Here is a 25,846-nt window from a genome sequence, read left to right on the forward strand (position 1 = left end):
ATATGTTACCAAGGAAAATTTACCTATTAGGTAAAATTCAAAGTAAAGTTTCCTATTTAATTTTAAATATTTGAAGTACCATGATAACTCATGTCACACGTGTGCAAAAGAATGGCAACTTTTAAAAGAATCGTCGTGAAACTTAAAGTAAAATTTAAATATAATTTTGTTATGTTGCTTAATATGAGTTCTATTCCCCTTAAAATAAAATAGTCCTAATAAAAAAAAAAAAAACTCTATCTTTACTCTTGAATGTCATTTTATTTAAGCCAAAGAAGCAATAGACATACGCACTTATCAAGTTTAAAGAACCTAGCCTACGTTTAAAATCATTATAGTTGTGGACCCTACAAGAGCTAGGTAGCTTACCTTTTCACATAATCAACCTCTTATAATGTGTTACTGGATATTGAAACCTTACATGAAATATTGGCATTAATATAACTTTTCTTCAGGAAAACTCAAGTATATTGCAAATATTGGATAAATACTACATCATATATAGTTTTAAATGATTGTTATATAGAAATTTTATAATAAATCTTATAATTTTTACCATTCTTGATATCATTAAATAAAGAGGCATCTCCTCAATATTGGATTTTACGGATGTGAACACTGAAGTAGCTATTATAGGAAAGCTAAGGTTTTTTTTCCTGTTTTTATTACATTTTAAAAATTTCTCTAAAACCTAGAACATAAAATTCAATATTCTATCTTATTCCAAATATTTGAATAAATTAATATTTAAAAATCTTTATGTAATGATTAATACATATTTAGAAATCCAGAGAAAATTAAACTCCTATTTAATTCTGGAATTCACCAAGACCTCCTTTTTAGTCCTTCATTTTTTTCCTTCCAAATATTTTCCTTATGTTGTGTTTTCTATAAGAAAACTGGACTTCATAATTTTGTTGATATTAAATGTTTTGTGTCTCCAATTAAAAGACCTATCTTACTACCTTTGCGTTCATTGCATGCCTTTGCAATGACTTCCTCCTTTTCTAACCTTTCCTAAATTTTTCTTCTAGAAAAAGTTCTAGAGGCTGACTGACTGGGGCAGGTTGTAGAGAAACTTCTGGACAGATTGTTAACATCTGACACAACGAGTGAGAAAAAAACCAGCACAGTCACTGGGTAGGTTTAAGAAGAAGTGGCAGCTCTGGGAGATGAAAGATTTGTGTGTTCTTGTTGCTGGTTACCTGCAACACACTGGTTAAATTCAAATCCATTCATTTAGTAATTGCTTAGCTTCCTCTAAACCAATATAATGCAAACCAAAAGGACCATTGTGGATGTTTTGGACTGATGTCTGCAGATCATGTGTAATTTTAGTCTGTCTTGTCTGACATTTTCCACAATGCTTTAGTTGACAGCATTGTATTATGTAAATATTTCTGGTTAGGTTTATTGAGGTGGTTGCCTAAATCTCACTTTAAATAAAGCTTTTAATGCTTTCACCCAGAATCCATAGAGAAGCTACACAAGTTGGGGAAGTTTAGTGTTGCTCTTTGTACTTTAACTTTTAATATCAGAGCACATATTGAAACCATAAACACAATGAAAATACAAAAAATATTCCGACGATATTGGAGGACTATAACTCCCCACCTCTTTTATTCTTAAAGAGCCAAGGGCGTGGGGAGTGGCAGGAAGAAATATTCTTAAGATCTAAGTCCTGGACGCCATCCTGCTAGTGCTTAAAGCCCCTAGAAACGTGCAACCTGAACAACACCCCCTTTCGAAGTCTAAAACAATATTAGATTCCCAAAATATCGGCAAAGAAATTCTTACCGTCAAAGACTTGCAGCAGGTTTCAGCTCAGACCCAGACTGAAAAGCTGAGCAGCTGGTGAACAAAAGTTTTAGTTTTTTTTTTTTTTTTTTTTTTTTTTTTTTTTTTTTTTTTTTTTTAAAAAAANTTTTTTAAACGAAGTCTGCAAAACTAATTTCCCTCAAAATAGAGCTCAATTTCCGTTAAAGAAAGCAGCGCTTACAAATCTCAGAATTCCTGATCAACCCCCACTTCATCCCACCTCTAAGCAATAGAAAACAATTCGATCTTTCACACGGATGTTTTTGAGAAGCCACTATTCTGCAGCATGACTTAAAAGAAAAGAAGATAGTGAGGCTTAAGCAGGGGGACTGGAAGAGGAGGGGAAAGGTTCTGCTTTGGGGACACCTCTCAAAGATTAATCAATACTTTTTCCTAATTCAAACCAGATGTCTAGCCCAGTTTGCTGTACCCATTAATCCCACTAACAACTTCAAAGACCTGGTCATCATCCTCTGGACACCTGAGACAATGAAAATAACGGGGCGACACTGCTGGTGGCGCATTTGGGGCCCCGGGCAGAATAGGTGACTACAGATATTCTCCTGATGCGACAGGTCCCAGATGGGACGTGACTGTTTCTCCTGCTCATTACAGCGCCGCTCACTTGTGTGTAAATGACTTTGCCCCCAGCGGACCCTGTCAGCCGCCAAACAAGTGGCAGTCTCAAAGCCCTGCCCTCGTTCTTGCATGCTTACTGGAGGCAAATTTTCTAATTTATTGTCAGGGATGCAAAGTTATAGCCAAGTGCCTAAGCTTAGTGAATTTTGGGAGCTATCGAAATGTAAGATTTCTCAGTAAATGGGACCGTGGTGATAAGGGATGCGATTAGCGGATTTATTTTTGAGCGGAAGAGAGTGGATTTCTGTAGGCAACTGCGGAGACCTGGGCTAGCTCCTGAGGGGAAAGGCTAGAAATGTGAGTGCAGTCTACATATCTCATGTGACCGGGACAAAATCGCCTGGAAATATTTTTGACCCAGGAAAATTTCTTCTTGGTGGACAAGTGGCTAGGAAATTGAGTGGGACCAGGAAAGAGGGGGAAGGGAGCCTCCACCTGGCATCGCACGTGAGGATGCCAGGGAGCAGGCATCTGTAACCCTTTCAGACTCACGCCTTCCTCCCACCCACCCTACCGGGTCCCTCTTCGTTCCGCACTGAGAACCGCCTTTTCCAGGCCATGGTACTCATCCCCACAACCTCAGATCTGGCGTCCCAGATCTGAGCCCATTAACAATCCACCCACAGAAACCAGCAGTGAAAACCTAGGCGCGCTGAGGCGCCCAGGGCACGGGAAGATGCGAAGTTTGAAAAACTTCGAGGATGCGCCTAGCTAGCTCTGATCTTTTCGTTTAACCCTATTACCTCTTTCGGGTTCCTGAAAGGCTAGGCATATCCCTAGCTTTTCTGCAGGTGACAGTTCCCAAATGACACTGACAAGTCACGTTTCCCGGAGAGGAAAGTGAGTAGGTAGAAATCAGGGTGCTGGGTTGGGGGTGGTGTGCGCCGCGCCCAGGCCTCCAGAGTCTGGAGGGCAGAGCTGCTGCCCTCCCGGGCGGGACTTAGGCACTGGCGTGCCGCTTGTAGCCCTGGCAGCTGGCAGTGCTGGGCGGGCGTGGACGCTCTGCGTCTGTCCAGCAGCCGATAGGAAGTGGAACTGGGAGCGCGTGGCGCAAACTGAGCGGGAGTTTTGGAGGGAGTTTGCATGTGGTCAACTCTGGGCTCCTAAGCCGGCCCCCAGCTCACGTTACACTCTATTTATAACCTCTCGGAGCCATTTCCCCCTGAAAGCAGTTCTCTGGGACCACCTTCTTTTGGCTTCAACCTCTCCCACTCTTGACAACTGAGTAGTTCAGGGAAGCTCTTCCAGGTCCGACTGTTCATACGCAAAGGAGACTGGCCACTGGGGCTCAGAACCGGGATTATCCGAGCTCTGCAGAAGTGCACGGCTATTGCTTTGGGAGGGTAAAAAAAAAATTCATACGGTTTCCAGTGAAAAGTGACAGAGGGTGGTGGCCTTTGGAACCGTCCTGAAGTCTTCTGCCTGGAACCCGAAACTTGCATGCTATGGAACACCCGCTCTTTGGCTGCCTGCGCAGCCCTCACGCCACCGCGCAAGGCTTGCACCCGTTCTCCCAATCCTCTCTCGCCCTCCATGGAAGATCTGACCATATGTCTTATCCCGAGCTCTCTACTTCTTCCTCATCTTGCATAATCGCGGGATACCCCAACGAAGAGGGCATGTTTGCCAGCCAGCATCACAGGGGGCACCACCACCACCACCACCACCACCACCATCACCACCATCAGCAGCAGCAGCACCAGGCTCTGCAAACCAACTGGCACCTCCCGCAGATGTCCTCCCCACCGAGTGCGGCTCGGCACAGCCTCTGCCTCCAGCAGGACTCCGGAGGGCCCCCAGAGCTGGGGAGCAGCCCTCCGGTCCTGTGTTCCAACTCTTCCAGCTTGGGCTCCAGCACCCCGACTGGGGCCGCGTGCGCGCCGGGGGACTACGGCCGCCAGGCACTGTCACCTGCGGAGGCGGAGAAGCGAAGCGGTGGCAAGAGGAAAAGCGACAGCTCAGGTAAGGGCGCACCAGGCACCCTCGAGAGTGCGCGCCGGCCTGGAAAGGGGGCGGAGAGATGCCAGGGGAGATTCTCACACTAGACGGTGGCAGCGGGGAATATGGGAATGTGTTGCCTTTTGTGGCTTCCCGCGGCCAAATTCGGCGATGAAGCTTTGGTCCTGATATTTGGGGGACACGTGTTTATCCGAGAGCAATGCATATACAGCCAGCAGCTCTAAGCTATCCAAGGTCCTAAACTAGTTTACCAGAAGGTTGATAAAAAAGGACAAGTGGCTGTGAAATCGATTGCGAAGCGTGACCTTCCATCCCAGCGCTGGGGAGGGAGGGGCGTGCGCCCAGGGACTCAGCGTCGGTTGGGCAGGCGTGCGTGCGGGTGCCGCTTCTTGACTTTTCTCTTGCAAGTTCCCGACTCTGAGTGGCTCGATTTTTCCCATCGTTAACTGGATTTCCAAATCATTGCACAATATTTGGAACTTGCAGTGGAACTTGGCAGAGCGCATGAGAAAAAAAAAAGTTTTAGCTTTTTTTTTTTTTCTAACATTCTTATTTCAGCGTTCTTTAAATAGCACACTATTTCAAATGGTAAAATTTTCCCTTTATTGGGGAAAAAGACATTGTCCAGGAATTCAGATTTTAAGGAATGTGTCAGAGAATTGTAAATAAATAGATGCTCACACTGGAAGAAAGACGAACCTTAATAGTACATGTTCATGTGGTGTAAGCTAATTGCAGAATCTACGTTTCAAAAGTGGAAAATAAATCCCTCTACCTAGTGGGTATTAGTAGAGACAAATACAGCGAAGCAACAGCAACTCGGGTAGTGTTAGTTAGCTACGTGCCTGAAGGTGGTATGCAAGGGTGCGCGCAGGAGGCGCTGATTTCAGTGGGGATAATTTGAGCAGCCACGCAAAAGGGAAACCTTTCTGACCTCTGGTGCTTGAAGGCACAACTTGCCGAGTAACTTTTCTGTAGCAATCCAGAGAAACTCAAAGTTTTCAAGACCACTTTTCAAAGCTCTTACCTACCTGTATTATCATAAAATTGTTAAAAGATACTTTAAAATTAAGAGACTTGTGAATTTTCTTTCGTGGCTATAGTGCAACCTGGATTGCATATTTTTGGAAGGTGTCATTTGTTTAATATAATATTTGCATATTTTTCTTCCTCTTCGGAATTGGGTTAATAATAGTCCTAGAAGATAATCCCATATGTTGGTTTGAAGTATTGGAAAAATGTTTATCATGTATAAAGCTTTAGGTAAGATGCCACATAAATGAAAATGATTGACCGCATATTTAATATTCCTTCACCCTTCACAGCAATATCAATTGTTTTTCAGCGACACTGTGGGATGGATTCTTCTGTCATGGTCTCAAAAGCTAACTTTTATTTTCCAAGGTCAGGGGGTGAACTTTTAATGTTCTGTCACAAATTAGTTTTATAAGAAAATTGCCAGTAGTGTCACTGATATTTAATGTACTTTCCCAACTATAAGTGAAACTCTCTTTAGATAGTGAGTTGAATGGTTAATCATAGCAAGAAGGTTTTCATTTTTATTAGAAAAACAGTCAATTTTAGAATGCAGTGACAATTTCATGAACTGAACATTTGATATCAGTGTCACTTTGGAAGCAGATCCCAGTTCAGGTTGATGAGAGTACTCTTGCAATTCCCATAAGCTCTTACTGTTAATTTTATTTTCTGCAATGAGTAACCTGCATGATAGATTGTTCTTTATGCTTCCGGAACTGAGCCATTGCCCTTAAGTTTCTTAGGGCAAACTGAATTTTCATACAAGCACATGTTATTTTGTTTGGGGGAAACCAAGAAAGTGGAATTCGGTAACTGATTCCCTTAATTTATTTTAATAATTTTTTTAAAGTGGAATAATTTAACAAAATATATTTATCTCTCCCCCCAACTTAGTGGGAAATAATCATTTAACAAAATTAAGTTCATTTCTACATGTTGAAGCTGATAATGAGGGTACTGGAAAAACAAGCCAATGTAAGTGTTTGTGTCAGCTGCATAAATTATTAACAGATTAAAACTCGAGTGGAAAGTACAATTAGTCATCACCAAGGGTAAAAATACTGGGGACTTAGGACGAGCTTTTCTTTCCTTTGATATTTTGAAGAAATATTGACTAAAAGGAAGTATCCCAATAATTTCTGTTTAAATCTATGTACACTTATTGAAAATAAGATTTTATTTTCCAATTTCAGCTTGAGGTATATTTGTCAGACATTCAGACAGATTTAAATTAAAGATATCTTTCTCATGTAACAATTGCATTAGGTTTTCCATAAATTATCTTCAAAGATATTTTATTTCATAGACATCTTGATCCAGCACAAACTAAAGCAACATTGAAAATGATTATGATCCTGGTATGCTATTAATACGTATATCTCTCATTGCTTATAGCACATTTTAGTATTTCAATATTTCTAAAAAACAAAATTGAAGTGATTTCAGAACTCCTGAAATTTAAAATAGTGTTAGATAAAAATCTCATCCTATATAGTGAGACCATCTGTATTTTGTTAGGTAGTTTATAATTACTTTTCATTTATGGTTGAGAGAAAATTTAGTACATAAATCCAGGGTAAAGTCAGAACCAAAATTCTGTATCCCTGCATCTAATACCTAGACTGTATGTGTCTGTGCTAATTACCGTGTTAAATTCTAATAGAATTTTAAGCACCAGAAAATATTGAAAAACAGCTTAAATATTTATAAACCTTACTATTTTATTTATAGTAATGATTTAAAACTGTAATATGTAAGCTTCTATAGTATATATTTTATGAAGTTTCCCTCCACAAATGCACATGGACACACACATATACAAACTCTAGCAGCTTTATGTTTTGGAAGCAAATATTCATGGACTTTAGGCTTCCTTTACATAAGTTTATTGACAATTGAAAATAACCAAATTAAATAGAAAAGCATGCCGTTATATTTTATATGTGTTAAACATTTTTGTAACTTTGAACCTGCTGCGCTTTTCAGCATTATTAGCAAAGCCAACATCTGCCACGTCTTCAAAGGGACTCTTAAAAATCAGAACTTTACAACTGTGCTGAAAAAAATCACTACAAAGCAGGTGATTCTGAAAAATGTCTATAAATAGTGTGAATTGCTTGGTTTCAATTACATTTGATTGCTCTTTGAGCAATCTAGTAGTAGGAATAAACTGCCCACTTTTAGTTAAAGTAACTAAAATTAATTCATTGATCTAACTTTAGCTTTTGTGCATGCATTATACAGTGTACATATCTAGATATTTTCTATTCAAATTTATGAATACATATTTTATACAAAATAAAAATTATATCAAAAAAGAACAGAGCGATTTGGGGAGGTAGATTTTACTAGGTTTTGAATCATATTAGAGTCTTGTAAAATTACAAATATTTTATTTATAGCTACTATATCATAAAGCCTTTGCTGTCAAATTATGTCTGTTTATATGCTTGACTATGCAGAATGACTAGCAAATATTACATTTAATAAGCTGGAAGTTAAACTCAGAGTAATACCTTCTCAACCTCATTCAGTATTACACTGTAATATTTCCAAGACATTTCAATCATTGTGTTTTCTGAAAGGAATAAAATAGTGTTATTATTCATTTCTGTGTTACTGGATTGTGGCTTTTCAGCATTTGCTTCAGAATTTAAAAATAATATACTGGATCTTGAAGATTATAGTGAAGTATTGAACAAATCAAATGGATTTGTTTTTCACTCTTTGTCTTGGACTCATAGACTAATTTTGGGTGTGAACACTTAAAAATGTTAATCTGACACAAAAAATTCTAAGTATCATTGACCTACATGAGTGTTGTAAAATACGATCTAAAATAATCACACTCAAGTTAAAAGCAACAATTCCTTTAGAATTAAAATGCTTTATTGTTGAACATTAGCAATGAATAGAAGGAAGAATGCAAATAAAAGTAGGAATAGTTTCCACTTCTGTGTAAATTTCTTCATTTATACTTCATTTTAAAAGAAAAATCATAAATGCAAGGCATAGTATTGCACAAACTTTCACTGGGCTTCGAAATCCAGAACTTAGTATTTAAAATTTTAATCTTTGTTTACGGTAATTATCAATAGAAACCATTACATTGACATATTATAAGCTGATTTTTAACTAATAAACTGAAAACACAGTACTTCAGTCATTACCCCATTTTCTCTCTGTGTTTGAAAACATAGACCATTCATTATAACCCTGGAATTTAAGTTGTAATATTTATAATAAGATCTAAACATCCTAAGAACTTAATTTTAAGCAAAAATGAAATATCAGAAAGTAGCAATCCTTTCTCTTAGATTCTGGGAAATTTGGGAGGCGAATTCTGTATGTAACGAAATAATTGCTTTTTTTTTTTGCACTTAAGAAATGTAAATCTATAGATGCATTAATAGTTGAATTATGTAAAACGTCACCATATATAAGCCCACTACATGTACTTAGGCTGATAATGCTGCCTTGCTTGCGAAATTTTATTCGCTTAGTGTTTTTATAATGGCAGCTTGACACACAAAACCAAATGTGAAGGCTTTTTAAATTTTCATTTCAAATGGGAAAAACCAATATAGTACAACAATATATTTTAATTTTGAACTGTATTCACTTCAGGAATGTACTTCTAAATTTTCAGAGCATATCTCTTTTCCAAGCACTGCTATGAGGACTGCAAATGTCCTTGAGCGATAAATGCTAAGGGTGCAGAAATATTAGAAAATAAATTACAGATAGGAATTCCTTAAATAATATTTTTTGAATTAATAGTTGTGGATGACTTATCTCTCGCAAATTTTCTTTATTTTGTCACTTTTAAAATAAATGAAGCATTTTGTGCAGGAAGATATATAAGCATTTTCTCCCTTGATTGTAATAATAAAATGAGAAGGCTTAATTCTCAACTGGCCAGTTACATTGTATTTCCTGGCTTATGGTATTGGTGAATGATTTCAGTGGTTAAAATCAAAAGCAAAAAAATAAAATAAAACACAAACTAAGGCCAAAGTCCACAGATTAAAAATTGAAGTAAATGCCATCTATTTCCTATTTAACGTATTTAAGAAATAAGACACATTTTATAGTCACAATTTGTTTCTACATATCATGTGCTTTAGATGTTAATATGGTTTACTGACATACATTTTTTGTAAAGATTATAAATATAATGAGGCACTATCATTTTGCCTACTTTCCTTATGATGTTCTTATGACTATTTCTTTTATTAGCGTGTTGAACTGAACCCCCAAGTAGAGAAGGGGTAACGGTAAAAAGTATAGTTAGTTGCAAAACTCTCTACACTACTCCTAAATCATAGTCATCAGTGAGATTCAAAATCCCATTGGAGAAAACCTCGCAGAATATCTTATTTATTTTAATGTAGTAAAACTTACAATGGTCAAGGTCATATAGGGCTCAGCCTTCAATTTGCGTTAGAGGCAGAATTAATCTAAATCTGATGCCCTTTTCCCTAAGAGTTCTTCCTATTTTACTTACAGTACAAAAATATTGATTTTTTAAGAATGTTTTACTAGATAGTATTTTATGATACAAAATAATCTATAATGTATCTATTGATGCATTTGTGTTCATCTCAGATGTTCTTTTTATGTTTCAGATAAGTATTTTCATTTAATACCTTTTGACATTATTTATTACTAAATTAACAGAAAGTTACATGGTAAGTGTATGACTGAATGGGTTAGTAATTTTCATGGGTGATGAGTGGTTATTAATTTTCTTCTATATTTGAAATTTTTGATACATAGCAAAGTAGCTCATTATCCCTGAAGCTTTCATTTATAATGTTACATTGTCTACAGAAATATAATATTTCTAAATTTATACATGTTACTCGCTATTAATTGTGTACTGTATTTTTTAATATTGGTTTTCACAGTGTTATGAAAATAATTTACATGTTTTTGGTTTCTTACATCAGCATATGCACAAGAATGATCAGGTAGAATCTGTACATTTTTGGAAAGGGTTTGTATGAAACAGGGAAAAAGCTTTTAAAAAATAATCCCTTGTTTTATCAATAGAATTAGAAATTAATAAGCTGGATCTTTAACTTGTGTGATAATATTGCCATTCTATTTTTTAAATTTCCATTTACTTAAATGTTTAATAATTCTAAACTATTTGTGTACCTTGATGGCAATTCTTATGTCCTTAAAAATGTGTACTTTTATTGCAAATATAATATCTTTTTACTAGGTGATAACTCACAGTGGTAAAAACTTTAGGGTATTGATTATAGCTTTAAATTCAAAAGCTGTTGCTCTTCAAAATTTTACAGAATCAATTCAATGTGAATGTTTCAAATGTATTTAAGTATTCTGCTGTTTGTGTTCATAAGCTTTATTTCTAGGATGTTAGAGGTATGTTTCTTAAAGCTTGCATAGGCTTCATTGATTAAAATTATGATTATAAGCTGCTTACTTTCATAGTTTTTTGTTTTTATTGTAATCTAGTAGGGAGGAAAATGGCAAGGAAAGGATAAAAGGGAGGGTGCTGAATTAACTAGGACGTGGAAGCTATACTTAAAACACAGGTTAAAAGAAGGCATTTACTTTATATGTGCATATAGATATATAGATATATGCACACCCACACCCACACATATATATGCATACACTACTAGAACTCCAAATTTAATTTTCTGATAATAGTAAATCTGAATTAGAGCATCCTAATTAAATGCCATAATTTGATTATAAATGTTCCAATTGCAAAATTTAATATTAAGCTTGAAGCATATATAGTTGTGCGAGGAGTCCAGCAGGCTTAAGCTGGCAATCAATGATAGCCATAAAATTCAAACTGGCCAAGTCCCTGCAGTTTTTGTTTTCTTTTGTTTTTCCTCTTTCTTTAGCTCATTATTCTTCACACACTTCAAGAGATTCCCATAATATTACAAGAAAGAAACAAATTCGCAGTTATCTTACGTGACTGTGGGCAAGAAAATGACTAAGGTGAAGTCATCTGTCAGGCTCTGCAAAACCTAGAGGAGGGTCCAGCTTAGGTTGGCAGATGCCAGTAGAATTTTAAGGGCCTGGAATTTTACTCTTTGAAAATATAGCCTTAAATTTTTGCCAGAAATGACACCCAAATGAAAACTTATTTTTGCAAAGTGATAGTTAATTGCAAATGCAGTAGTGAAATATATTCGGAGTCTGTTGAGGTAGCTTGTCCACCATCTGGACTGCACAGTAAACATTTGGATGATTACTCTCAGCCACCCAAAAAACTAGCAAACTAAACTGAGGTATATTCTTATTAGTTGAAAAAATTAAATGGACATGACTCTTATCAAATTAACAATGAATGCAAAGCAAATTTCACAAACCATTGATTTATGTTGGTAGGTAACACGAGCAGGAAAATACTTAGGAAAATAAATATGTGTCATCTGAAACGTAATGCAGACTAGCTTTGATTTTGTAGGACAACAGCAATTTAGCAAATAACTTTCACATTTAAAGAACCATATAAATAATGCTTTAACACTCACTGCATAGGTTGGAATCAAGTGATGTCTCTTATTTAATATTATTCAAAGATAATAGGAGGTCTTAGTATGTTTACTGCCTTTAACAATTAAAATTTTCTCACCTATAGGCTATGTTTACATGGGAATTTCTTTTTCTTATTTGAAGTATAAACAGATCTGAATGCGTTAAACTAGACAGAGTGTAGATGTAAAAATGATTGAGACAGATTGAAATGACAGGAAAGTCAGAGTTAGGCATCCCTATTTGGAGGCTTGCTGCCACCCACGTTTCCAGGATTACCATCTTGTGAACGTCCACACCCAAAATTCAGAGAATTATAAGTAATTTTTCCTCCAGAACTATTCTTCGTTCCTGGAAGTAGAGCTTTATAATTTATTTTCTAGAATACCCAGATGTTTAGGAAAATATAAAGAAGTGGCAACACTTTTGCATATTTAGTCATTAGTTGATAAATCATAAAAGATTTATCCTATTTCTTAGTTATCATATTAGACAAGGAAATAGATGCCACACTCAAAGGGATAATTGAAGAGAGTTTGATGATGGCAATTTGATGGTGGGTAGAATGTAGGGAAACCACAGAAAATGATGAATCACCCAGGATCTGTCCACAGTTGGAATATATTGGCTCCCCTAACCTGAGGGGGTAAATACAGGGAGCTCTTACCAGAATCGAATGAGCGCAACAGGACAGAAGCTTTCTTGAAAAGTTGGACCCTCAGATGGAGGATTGCATCTCATGTCAAATATCATCCAATAACCTGTCTTCATGTCCTCCAGTCTTCTTTTGTTGCTTCCCATTGACCAAACACTATCCGAAGCCAGAACCCCGAGGGCTAGGTAGATGAAACCCTAAGAGTCAACCGAAGAAGAAATGAGGAGAGCATATCTGGGAGAACACAATGGTTAGGGCTAAACCCCCGCTCTGTCTCTTACTATTGTCACCCCTCAGCCACAAATTTTAACTTTTTTGTACCATTGTTTCTGAAAATGAAATTGAATTAATATACACAAAGCAATTAGAACAATGAATGGCTTAGTAAAGTGTTATTATTTTTATCATCTATCATTGAAGGTGCCATTATGTCATGCATATGCACCATCTGAAAATAATCTGTTTTATGCTACCTGTTTGCATTTTATTACAAATACTGCTATAGGAAATGTGGCTTGCCTAAGTAATTACTAAAGATTTAAAATAATCATTGTCCTTAGAATTGTAAATGGAGTGAAATTTACCTGAAATGTAAGATGAATTCTAGCCAAGTTACGTAAGAGGCTCAAGTTGCCTTTCCCACCCTTAAGATTCCCATTCCACAGCCTCTTTTGCTTGGGCCTCTCCTAACCTCCTCTTCTCTTGTGTCTCCTGCTACTTCTCCATTGAAAAGCTGTTTTCAGGAAGAGTACATATTGAACAAAATAAAGAATGAAATGAAGACTTTTTTTTTTTTTTTTGAGACCAAGTTTTTTTCTGTTGCCCAGGATGGAGTGCAGTGGTGCTATCTTGACTCACTGCAACCTCCGCCGTCCAGGTTCAAGCGATTCTCCTGCCTCAGTCACCCGGGTAGCTGGGACTACAGGCGCCCGCCATCACGCCTAGCTAATTTTTGTATTTTTAGTAGAGACACGGTTTCACATGTTGGCCAGGCTGGTCTCAAACTACCGACCTCGAGTGACCTGCCCGCCTCGGCCTCTCAAAGTGCTGGGATTACAGGTGTAAGCCACCGCTCCTGGCCAGAACTTAACTTTTTAAAAAGAGTGTACAGAGGGGCAGGGCATTTAGTTAAGAGGAAACAGAACTTACATAAAAGGAATTCAAATATGACAATGAAATTTTGGGTCTCTGTTTTAGCTGTTAACTAGGAGGGTGGGAATGACATTTTCCTGCTATGTTAGAAACTTTATGGCAGAGAGAATTTTCTTGTTGTAGCTCTGTTATTTTTAGTAGTTCCAGTTGGAGACCATTAAGAATGGCAAATATGCAAATATTACTGAAAGCTGAAAACATGTATGTCCCACACAAAATGCATAAAAATAATTTTATTTTGGTGGTATAATTTCTTTTTACAAAGAAAATACTTTAATTATTTGTTTGTTCACGCTTGCGTATTTAATACGTTATTGAGAAATACCACTTAGATTGAGGTAAAAGGGCTCAAAACCCCTGGAATTGCAAGTCCTGGGTGGTTGACTGCGTTGACTCTATTTAGTTTAGTCACCCCTCCCACATCCACAATGCAATGTGCAGAATTTAGAAATGTACTTCAGCGAAATTGTAAATGATTTTATACGCTAGACTTCTACGGAGCCTTTGAATAAATAATAGAATCAGACATTACATTACAATCATAAATGCAGAGTTAACTCTTTAAGCATTTTCAGATCCACAGCAATTTGATCCCTAAAATGAGAGAAGTTTAAAGGAATAGTGTTTCTCTGCTAGATAATAGTAGAACGGCAAGGAGAAGAGTACAGGAAGAACAAAATATTAAATGTCCGATAATATACAGCAAGGACAAGAAGGGTCGAACAGCATTAACCGGTGCGTCGACTCTTCGATTTTAGAAGAGGCTTGATTTGTCAAAGTTTTCTTAATGAATAATAATCTCTAATATTTAAACAGATGATTAGAATCAAAATAATCAAGACACTAGAAGAGACTCAGAGCACTACCCAGTTCAATGAATGTATTTCCTAGATGAGGGAATGTGCCCAGAGAAGTTAAGTAATGTCTGTTCATTCAGCCAAGTAGTGGCAGCTGAGCTTCCATAGCCTGACTTCAGCCTAGTGCCCTTAAAAGGAATATCTCATAAAATATTTTGAAGCCTTAAGTTTTAGTCTTCCCAATAAAATAAATTTCGGCATCATTTAAAATGTTGGCTACCGCTTTTAAGTGAACAAAATGGAATTTGACAAAGTGCTTTGCTTGGGTGTAAATTACCTCTCCCAGAATCTGATTTTATGATTACCTCAGACATTTTTCAGCCTTGTTTTATGAATGTGAACAGTGATCAACTTTCCTAGCTTCAATTTTTAAATTTTTTAACGATATAGCTCTTGTGGTCAATTACCAAAGTACCTGAATATATTTGACACAGTTTAATATCTGGCAATGTGTAGATAGGCTTTGCTATAAATAGTAGATATTTATCTGAACCGAATCGTATTTTAGATAGTTATTTGTGAATTGAAGAATCTGTTTTTTGTTTAAAAATTTAACATTTAATCCAAGTAAATTTTGTTAAGTTGAGCATTACCTGTATTATATTTGCCTTTTTTTGTGTATTCAGACAAAGTAATAAAAAACATTAGTACAAGTAGACACCAGACAACCTTCTCTTATCTCAAGTCCTTAACTTTATCCCCAGTTTTAGAAAGCAATTGATTTAAGAAAATTGAATATAGTCTTTTTGCACAGAAGATGCTGAAAAATATTAATGATTGGTCATTTTTCTAATGCTAACCAGGCATACTTTCCTTGTTTCTCCTCCTCTCCTGTTCACACCCATCTTCCCCACAATGGGTAAACACCAGACCCATCTGTTCCTCTCTAATACAATGAACTGTATAACCTCTGGAACACTCTGACATTGACCATTCTTGTCTATTTCAGATCCTTAGTTCTTACAAGACTCTCAAAACACAGAATTAAATATCAAAAATACTGTTAATTATTCCATAACTTTTTTCCTTTTGTTTTCTAAAGACAACACCAGTTCCAAACATGCATACACACACAAACACACACATGCACACACACAATCTTTTATCTAATTAATTTTAATTTACTTTCAAAATGCTTTCACATTCATAGTCTCAGTTGATGATTTCTCCTTTTCTGTTAGACTTATATTTAAGACTCAGTTCCATTGCTTCATCCTACCAGAGCATGGTTCAAATCCATTCTATTCCATATTCTTCTATATTTTTTCTCTATACCTACTTTCAAGTCACTTGCACTTAATTAGTTCTTTCCCCAGGACTCCCTAAGTATTCTCTGAGCATCTTTATCTGTTGTCATTCTTCTATAATTAAATGCTGTAGAATAATACAACATGTAGTATTATTTTGACCCTATCATTTCTCTTCGTGGGATTCTACATTAACCTGAAATTATTCTACACTTAAAATACAAATGTTGAATTATTGGCTTTGAAACACATGACACAGGGAGTGGCTAATGTCAACAAATAATATGTTATTAGATATCACTCGTACTGGCTCTTGTGTGTAACCAAATTTTGTTTAATATTATATTTATCGATAGATACATATGTATTATTATATATATCTATCGTATATCTATATACACATACACATATATACACTTGTGTGTGTATTTAGAGCAGTGCTTTTCCGGCAAAGTGAACTTTTCTCTTAGTCTTTGGAACATGATGCTTAATGTTAAGAGTTTAAGACAATGTTCTGATACTTTCTAATGTGAATATCTAAATATTTATAGTTTAGCTACATTCAAGTTTTCTACAGGATTTTCCACATCTCTCAGTTAGTCAAGAATTCCCAGTGACATGCTATGTCTTAATATCTAATTTCCTCAGAAAAGAATTTAGACTATATTTTAATGAATTTCTGTCTACAGTCTCTCATCCTAATCATTACAACCTTTATTGACCAGCTAGGACCGTTTTTGTTGGTATTGGTTTTGCTTTTGTTTTGGTTCCAGGCTTTTAGTAGTAGGGCAAATTTTGAAGATGCTTGGGCAATCTGTAGGAGACTTGAATGACTGTCCAGGTTAAGTTTAATTATCTGTGTTTGTGTCTAATTGATATTTCTGGATACTTTCTTTTTACCTTTCTTTTCTTTTCTCCTTTCCTTCCTTTCCTTTCCTTTCCTTTCCTTTCCTTTCCTTTCCTTTCCTTTCCTTTCCTTTCCTTTCCTTTCCTTTCCTTTCCTTTCCTGTCCTGTCCTTTCCTTTCCTTTCCTTTCCTTTCCTTTCCTTTCCTTTCTCTCTCTCTCTCTCTCTCTCTCTCTCTCTCTCTCTCTCTCTCTCTCTCTCTTTCTTTCTTTCTTTCTTTCTTTCTTTCTTTCTTTCTTTCTTTCTTTCTTTTTTGAGATAGAATCTCGCTCTGTTGCCCAGACTGGAGTGCATTAGCAGGATCTCGGCTCACTGCAACCTCTGCGTCCCGCGTTCAAGCAATTCTTCTGTCTCAGCCTCCCAAGTAGCTGGGACTACAGGCACGTGCCACCACACCCGACTAATTTTTTTGTGTTTTTAGTAGAGATGGGGTTTCACCATTTTAGGCAGGATGGTCTCGATCTCCTGACTTCATGATCTGTCCACCTCAGCCTCCCAAAGTGTTGGGATTACAGGCATGAGCCACTGCGCCCGGCCCGATATGCACGGATACTTTCTAAAGTGAAATACCTTGATTAGATGTGATTTATTTGCTATTATTAGATCAATCAGGACAAAAATAAATATGCATTTTTAAAAGTTTACCATAAACCAGCGAAACAATCTATAGTTTGAAAGGTAAGATATCTATATTTTTAAGAATTTGGTAACTGTCAAGTCTAATTTTCTAACTAACATGTGAGAATGCCTCATTACATTATTTTTAAGTAAGACATAAGATTCTATATAGATTCTGTGCAGTTATGCTATACATTGTTGAGCTTCTCAGCAATACATACAGTCAAGAAACATAGTATTTAATATGCCAGTCTCACAGAGACAAAACATTAAATAAGACATGGAATCATTGGACAACTGAGAAATATAAGGAATATCATGCAATCTGCATTGTAGTATTGGATAGTGGTGAAAATAGTTGGTGATCTGAAAACAAAAAATAGATTAATTGCAAATTTTTCAATTGACTACTTTTTTTTTTTTTTTTTTTTTGAAATGGAGTCTTACTCTGTCACCCAGGTTGGAGTGTAGTGGTGTAATCTTGGCTCATTGCAACCTAAGCCTCCTGGGTTCAAGTGATTCTCATTCCTCAGCCACCCATGCAGCTGGGATCACAGGCGTGTAGCAGCATGCCTGGCTAATTTTTGTATTATTAGTAGAGATGGGGTTTCACCATATATGCCAGGCTGGTCTCGAACTCCTGACCTCAAGTGATCAGCACTTCATGGCCTCCCAAAGCACTGGAATTACAAGTGTGAGCCATCATGCCCAGCCCAGATTGATCAATTTTTAAAAAAGAATGAAAAATCTCCTTTATGAGGACCTTGATACGATGATACTGATTTAAACTGTAATACCTGTGTCATGTCACTCTGCTTTGAGTATGACTGGATTAACCATATTCATTAATGCTGTTTGTTTATGTGGTTATGAGGCACTGATAAGTAACCACACTGTGGTCTGGCTTGTAAGGAAGGAGCAATGATAGTGAGGGGTGGGCAAGCTAATAAAGTCATTTCAGCTGTAGTTCTGGGCTTAGTTAGGTAAACAGTCTAATAAAAGGGAAGTGTGCAATAAGTCTACTTGTGCAATTGAGTTAGCATTTATTTCTGTAAGAAAGTAAAAATCAATCCATATTGCAATACATTTTGATAGGTTTTAAAAAATCTGTTAAATCTGATTTGTTTTGTTGCCAATGACTCTGATACTGATTCCATTTTAGCAATTTATTTAGTTCATAACAACAGAACACTGAGAATCTCCATGCTTCCTTAATTTATCATAAAATTACTTTTTTCTGACCAGTAATTCTCAACATGGATGTTACATTGGAATGATATGGGCATTTTTAAGAAATACTGATACCCCATAGAATATGATTAAGTTCATCTGTAATGGAGCTGGCATTTAAAAAATTTTATATTGGAAAATTGCATCATTTAAAAAATAGAGATAATTGTATAATGGACTTCCCTGTGTCCATTATGTTCAATGTTTATCAACATCTGGCAAATCTTATTTATTTGTACCATCCCACTACTGCCTCATAGTGTCCCAATTATTTTGAAAACATCTCAGCTATCTTATTATTTTATCTGGACATTAGTATTTTTATAAAAGCTTCCAGGTGACTGGAATGTATAGACAAAGTTGAGAACTACCAGTTTAGAATAGTCTTGTTTCTCAGTTGAAAAGTTCTGAGAGTCAAGGACCCTGTAGTCTAAATATGATCTTTTTCTGCACCTGGAGACCAATGTCAGACAGGGTTGCTCAACAAATACTACAAATGTGCTCGAAATGGCCATCTGTACACATATGATTAGCATCAATTACTGTAATATTGTTTTATTCCATGTAGTACGGTATGTAAAGACATATGTTACTATCTAAATTTAAATTTTAACTAAATAAAATTAAAAATTCAATTGTTTGGCTCCACTAAGCACACTCAAAGTACTCAATAACTATATGTGGCTACTAGCTAATGTATTGGGCAGCACAAATATAGAACATTTTCATCTGTTAGTAACTCCAGTTGGACAGTCATTCTAAACAACGAGACAAACTTTCTTACCCTTCAGCTACTGAAGGAAGCATCAAGGATGGTATCCCTCTCCCACCTCAATGGACAAAAAGACTATGAGATTCAAATACCACAAGAAGCCAATTATAATGAAAAGTTGAAACATATCTGAAGGTGAAATGTAAGCGTACTATTTTACCAAATGCCTCTGTGGATAAATTCTTGCATCTATCAACCAAATATTTATGAAAATAAAATGCATTCATTGTTTTGAAGAGGACAAATGCATCCTAAAATAATTATTAAACATAATGCATATATGTAAGATATGGTGACTTATCAAAATAAAACCAAACTCAGAAATATGAAATCATTGAAGTGAAGATACCCAATGAAAATGGAGTAAAGCACGACATAACAATGGAAGTGAATGTAAAAACAAAAGTAGAACTTTGGAAGCAGGAAAGCAAACAATAAAAGCATATTCAAGAATGTAAGGTCAACTAGGGAGATTCTTCCAGGCCTCTTGAGGAATGGGGAGGAGACATTTTTCTGGGAAAGGATGGGGAACGTGCCAGGAACTAGGCTAGATTTTCCAGGGGGAAAGTATGAAAACTTAATCGAATCAGGCAGTGGCAACTAATGACCTAGAATCATTCACCTTTCAAGCCTCTCAAAAGATGTAATCTTTATTAATCCGTGGTCTGAATTCCAGAATCACAAGTCAGGTAGCTGAGAAACAGTAGAAGCTACTAGAGGAGTTTTTTTAACTTTTTAGAAGGAAAATGGGAATAAAGTATTCATCTGGGCATTAGAAAAGAGCAAATGCAAGTAAGAGTGATGTATAGGGAGTTTCTTGTCTATACCGTGAAACATCTGGGCCTGTTTGGCTGTGGCCATACATTACACAATTCAGCTGCCACGACTGTGGAGTTTTGACTATGTGGGAAGCAGGAGGACTATTCACCAGTGAATTCATTTTTAATAAAGATTAATTAGGAATTAATTGAGGGTTAACCTGTTAGTGATTTGTGGTAGAAAAGGTAGTATTAACACTACACATTAGGCAAAGATATTACTGGCCATATTCGCGTTAGAATTTATGAGTTGAGAGTGTGCGTTAAAGTACGAAAATGTAGAAAAAATGTTAATGATTGCAATCAGGATATCTTACAAACACAAAAAACAAATATACATGTTATAGCATTGAGCCAAATATAAATAAGTGCCCAGGCAACTCTCATTATTCACAAAGGGTTTTGAAACAGAAATAAGTCTAGACCAAATATAATTTGTAATAAAGTTTTATTGGCAGTATAGCAGAAGGGTAGAGAAAACCTTTCAGTAGTTTTCATTGAGTGACATTTATGAGTTTACTTTTATATTGAAACTTTACTCATGATATTGGGGTCATTGGTGTGTAAATGTGCGGATGTGGTAATTGTGTTATTAATGCCAATTGTTCTTTCCTTTCGATTAATAAATCTGACTTTTTGCAAATAAAAAAAGGTGCTATTGTTTTTTCCATGGACATAGTAAGGAGAGGTAAGAGACAATGTTTTAAATAGAAACCACTTAGAAGAAATAGTTTTGCATATGTATAGCATCCCTATTAGAGACACTAATTAAATTTATGTTAATTAAATGCAGTAAAGTATAGTTGACCCTTGAATAATGCAGAAGTTAGGGGGGCAGACCCCCATGTGCAGTTGAAAATCCATGTATAACTTTCGAGTCTTCAAACACTTAACTACTGGCCAGTGGTGGCGGCTCACGCCTGTAATCTCAGCACTTTGGGAGGCCCAGGTGGGCAGATCATCTGAGATCAGGAGTCAGAGATGAGCTTGACCAATATAGTGAAACCCCATCTTTACTAAAAATACAAAAATAGCCGGGCATGGTGGTGCATGCCTGTAATCCCAGCTACTCAGGAAGCTGAGGCAGGATAATTGCTTGAACCCAAGAGGCGGATGTTGCAGTGAGCCAAGATTGTGCCACTGCACTCCAGCCTGGGTGACAGAGCAAAAAAAAAAGGCAAAACAAACTTAACTACTACTACTAGCCTACTATTGCCCAGAAGTCTTATCAATAACATCAACAGTAGATTAATGCACATTTTCAATGTTATATGTATTGTATACTGTATTCTTACAATAAAGTAAGCCAGAGAAAAGAAATGTTATTAAGAAAATCATAAGGAAGATAAAATATATTTACTCTTCATTAAGTGAAGGTAGATCATCATCAAGGGCTTCAGTGTTCATCACCTTCAGGTTGAGCAGGCTGAGCAGAAGGAGCAAAAGAAGGGAAAAGTCTCCTGTCTCAGGTAGCAGAGGTGGAAGAAAATCCACGCATAAGTGGACCCAGGCAGTTGCACCCCCTGTTGTTCAAAGGTCAGCTATAGTTAAATACTTGTTAGTACACAGTGGAAATAGGTAGTTTCCACATTGCTTGGCTTTACCTTGAAACCTCGAGATGTGAGAAAAACAAATTAAACCAACAGGAAATTTCAATATGTTATTCCAAGGGGATGGAATAAAGTGGATCTGTTGTTTAACTGTGTTGTAAAGAGGTGCTGAACTAGGGAGGGACTACTTACCACAAGAATCACACACAGAATGTGATGAAGGGAGTTTCCTCATCAAGTAGCTGTGCTATTCTGAGGTCAGATACAAATACTTCCTCACATTTTCTCTACCTTTTAAAAACTTTCTCCTTTTACATTTCCTAATGAAAATATACTTCACTTAAAATCACCTATTAACCTTAGGAAGCGCTTTGGTATTTTAGCCCAAGATGAATTATTTAAAGGCAGGTAGCTCAGAAAAGGAGGATTTTCCTAAATGGTTATTTATTTCAAATTGTAGCCTACTTCCCCTAGGGCCCCCAACACACACCAATGCACTTGGTGTTTCAGCAGCATAATAATTAATAAGCTTGTACATAATTCTTTAAATTCCAGGGACTTGGCCCTATGTTTTGAGTACTCTAAGATAAATAGAACACCTTGAGGTTTCTGGAAGGGTTCACAGTATAATAGGGAAGCCAAAGATGGAAACAAATGGTAACAACCTGTGATAGAGGGTATAATAATGCAGCAAACATGATGCAAATATCCAGAGAAATCCAGGAGGTTCCAGGAAAAGGATGGTGGCTGCCTCAACTCCTCTCACCTCTCAATTCCTACTCCTTTTTTTTTTTTTTTGAGACGGAGTCTCACTGTCGCCAAGCTGGAGTGCAGTGGTGCAATCTCAGCTCACTGCAACCTCTGTCTCCTGGATTCAACCAATTCTCTTGCCTCAACTTCCTCAGTAGCTGGGACTACAGTCACGCACCACCATGCCCAGCTATATTTTTTGTATTTTTAGTAGAGTCGGTGTGTTTCACCATGTTGGTCAGGATGGTCTAGATCTCTTGATTTCGTGATCTGTTGCCCTTGGCCTCTCAAAGTGCTGGCATTACAGGTGTGAGCCGTTGCACCCAGTCGTATTTCCTACTTCTAAAAGGTGATGAGTACACGAATATCTAGTAGACGGTGGCCAGGATCAAATCATTTTGAAGAAAAATATTAGGAACCTTGTCAAGTAATTAGGATATTTAATTCAGTGTAGCTTTTGGGTTCCTGGAATCCTGTGCAAAATCTATTCTAAGGATATTCTTGTTCATATCCTCATTTTTTACCATTTGAATATTTCTTTTTGTTTTGTTTTATTTTGTTTTTTGAGATGGAGTCTTGCTCTGTTGTCCACGCTGGAGTGTAGTGACACGAACTCAACTCACTGCAACCTCCGCCTCCCGGGTTCAAGTAATTCTCCTGCCTCAGCCTCCCAAGAAGTTGGGATTACAGGCGCATACCACAACACTTGGCTAATTTTTTTGTATTTTAGTAGAGACAGAGTTTCACTGTGTTGCCCAGGCTGGTTGCAAACTCCTGACCTCATGATCTGCCCGCCTTGGCCTCCCAAAGTGCTGGAATTACAGTGTGAGCCACCCTGCCCAGCCCCATTTGAATATTTCTTTGTCTCATGCACCAAGGTTTGTGAAGCAGTAATTGATCCAAGGTTACTAAACTTTGTATTTCAAAAATGCAATTCCTAGGACATCATTAGATAAAGTCACAGTGAAAGGCAGATTTTCATAGCTGGTTAAATATATATAAGCTGTACTATTTTGGGCATGAAATCAATGCCATTTTGATAAGGTAAGGGAGGATTAGGCCTATGGAAGTCATTGAGAATTACATTTACAGGCATGACTGTGATTGTATTAGTTCTCCCATGTTTCAAGGACTGACTTTAGATGAAAATTATGAAACAAGTGATGTGACTTTTAGCCCTTTCTGAGTTTCCCTCCATTGGTCCTGGCATTTCTTCCTTTATTTCCGTCTTTATCTTGAGAGCTCTTAATACTTTCCTGCAGGCTACATTTGAACACATTTGCAGAATGTTAGAATTGGAAGGGGTTCCAGAATCCATCAACACCACCATCTCAATCTTAAAGTTGAGAAAATTGAGGCTCAAAAAGTGGCACCCCTAAGACTATATATGCAGAGCTGGGAATAATAGCATTCAATTGAGTGTCTTCTATAATCTGTTGTTTGAACATTTCATTTCACTTATTTATTAAAGTGTCAAGTAGCTGAAATTTTACCTTTGAGGATTATTCAGCTGAGCACTTTCAGCAATAAGGGTAAAGATAGCATGTAAATCTACCTTCCTAGTCTAACAAAATTATTGTTCCATTACTGCTGTCCACTTGATCTGAATGAATACTGCAAATTAGTTTGCCAGTATTTTAAAAATTGAATCTAAACAGGATGTAATTCTCATTGATGAGAGCTCAGTGTCTGACCTGCATGATATTTACTACATGGTAAAATTGGTCCTTTTGGGGGAAGAATAATTTGGACCATTCTGGAGTTGATATTTATTCTTCAAATTTATTTTGAAAATTCCACTTGGCATTAATATATTTCATTAGTGACTAAAATGACAAGTAAATCTATAGTGCTGTTGTACTTGAAACTACTTCAGGATCTGGAGTTTCAGGGTTTTCCTGTATGCTCTTTCTAAATAACAGGCATCTTACTCGAATTCCTGAAATTAATCTCTTTCTGTTTTTAATATTCCTTCAAGTATTTTCCAAAAGATAATTAGGGTTACTGATTCATTAAGGTGCTTTTTTCTCTCACTTTAACGTAACCTTAGTTTTCTTTGCTCATTTTATTTTCCCTGGGTTATTCTGGAAATTTATCTGGAGGAAGTTATATAGATTCACAGATTTAATGATATTGAATCACATGCCTCTGGTTTGCCAAAATGTGTAACATTGTCTTGACAATTTAGAGTGTGGTTAGAAGGAACCCTGAAATATAAGAAAAGTAGAGGCTTTGTGCAGTATGTGTGTGTGTGTGTGTGTGTGTGTGTGTGTGTGTGTGTGTGATGTTCACTTAATAATAAATCTGTCATCACTGACTGGTGTTCATTTCCTCTGAAATAAACAAATCACTATTAAGGTCCTTTGAAACAGGAGCCTGCCAGGAAACACAAAAGTCACTTTTGCTTCATCCTCTAAGATAAAGTATTTAATAAGTGGAAATGAGATGCAACAGAAGGAGTGGTGGAGTCTTCACACCTGCTAGAAGTCCAGCAGATATCCACAGAGCACAAATTCTAACAAATCTCAAACTTTGACATTTAGCAAAATTGCAGAGACTAAGGCAAGAAAGAAATCTATACAGCCCTTGCAAACTTCTTAATTAGAAAGACTGATTTGTGGGAGCATAGGAAGTTTGAAGATAAAATGTTAGTAATTATAGCTGGAGGGTTGTGTCCCCCGCCCTGAAGTATTTTTATCTTTAAATTATTTCATATTCTACTTTAAGTCAAATGGTAATTGATCCATATATAGGAGCTTTTACTAGAAAGGTGGGGTCTTGCTTAAGGAGTAAACATCAAGCATCTATTGCTGAGTTTTTGTTGTTTGTTTACTGGCATATTTGATGTTGGAAAATTTCAGAGATATGACTCATTGTTATTTACCTCAATCAAAACAAATGAGTACCTCCAAAGTAATTGCATATATATTCTCGCCAGCAATTTAATAGGGAAATACAAGGTCAGGTAAGAGGTAAGAAAAAGAGAAGCCAAATGTCACAACAACTAGAAAGATCAAAAAGCCAATAAAACACAAAGGCAAGAAACGGACATTAAGAGGAAGACAAAAAGTGTATCCCAAAATTAAATTTAAAAGGATATTTTTGTTTTAATTCCTTATTTTTTTATTAATGAATTGATTTGTCTCAAGAGCAGAGTAAATCCCTCTTAACCTATCTCCTTCACATATATTGGCTCTTTAATACAGTCAACTGTAGTTTATATTTGCTTTAGCAATCATGACGCTAAAACAAAATAAAAACAGAAACAAAACTTGATCTGAACTAAAATTTTTTTTTTTTTTTTTTTTTT

The 25,846-nt window shown here is 36.4% G+C and overlaps 1 protein-coding gene across 1 annotated transcript in view; it reads left to right on the plus strand.

Moving 5' to 3' along the window:
* Nucleotides 1–3,494: 3,494 nt before the first annotated feature.
* Nucleotides 3,495–25,846, plus strand: part of MEOX2 (mesenchyme homeobox 2) — a 76,075-nt gene continuing 53,723 nt past the window's right edge. Inside the window, exon 1 of the mRNA XM_017889081.1 lies at nucleotides 3,495–4,419. Within this exon, the coding sequence (XP_017744570.1) occupies nucleotides 3,903–4,419 (517 nt within the window). The 5' untranslated portion in view covers nucleotides 3,495–3,902. The remainder of the gene's footprint in view (nucleotides 4,420–25,846) is intronic.

This window comes from Rhinopithecus bieti, unplaced genomic scaffold (assembly GCF_001698545.2).
Source record: "Rhinopithecus bieti isolate Rb0 unplaced genomic scaffold, ASM169854v2 scaffold_16834, whole genome shotgun sequence".
Lineage (NCBI taxonomy): Eukaryota > Metazoa > Chordata > Mammalia > Primates > Cercopithecidae > Rhinopithecus > Rhinopithecus bieti.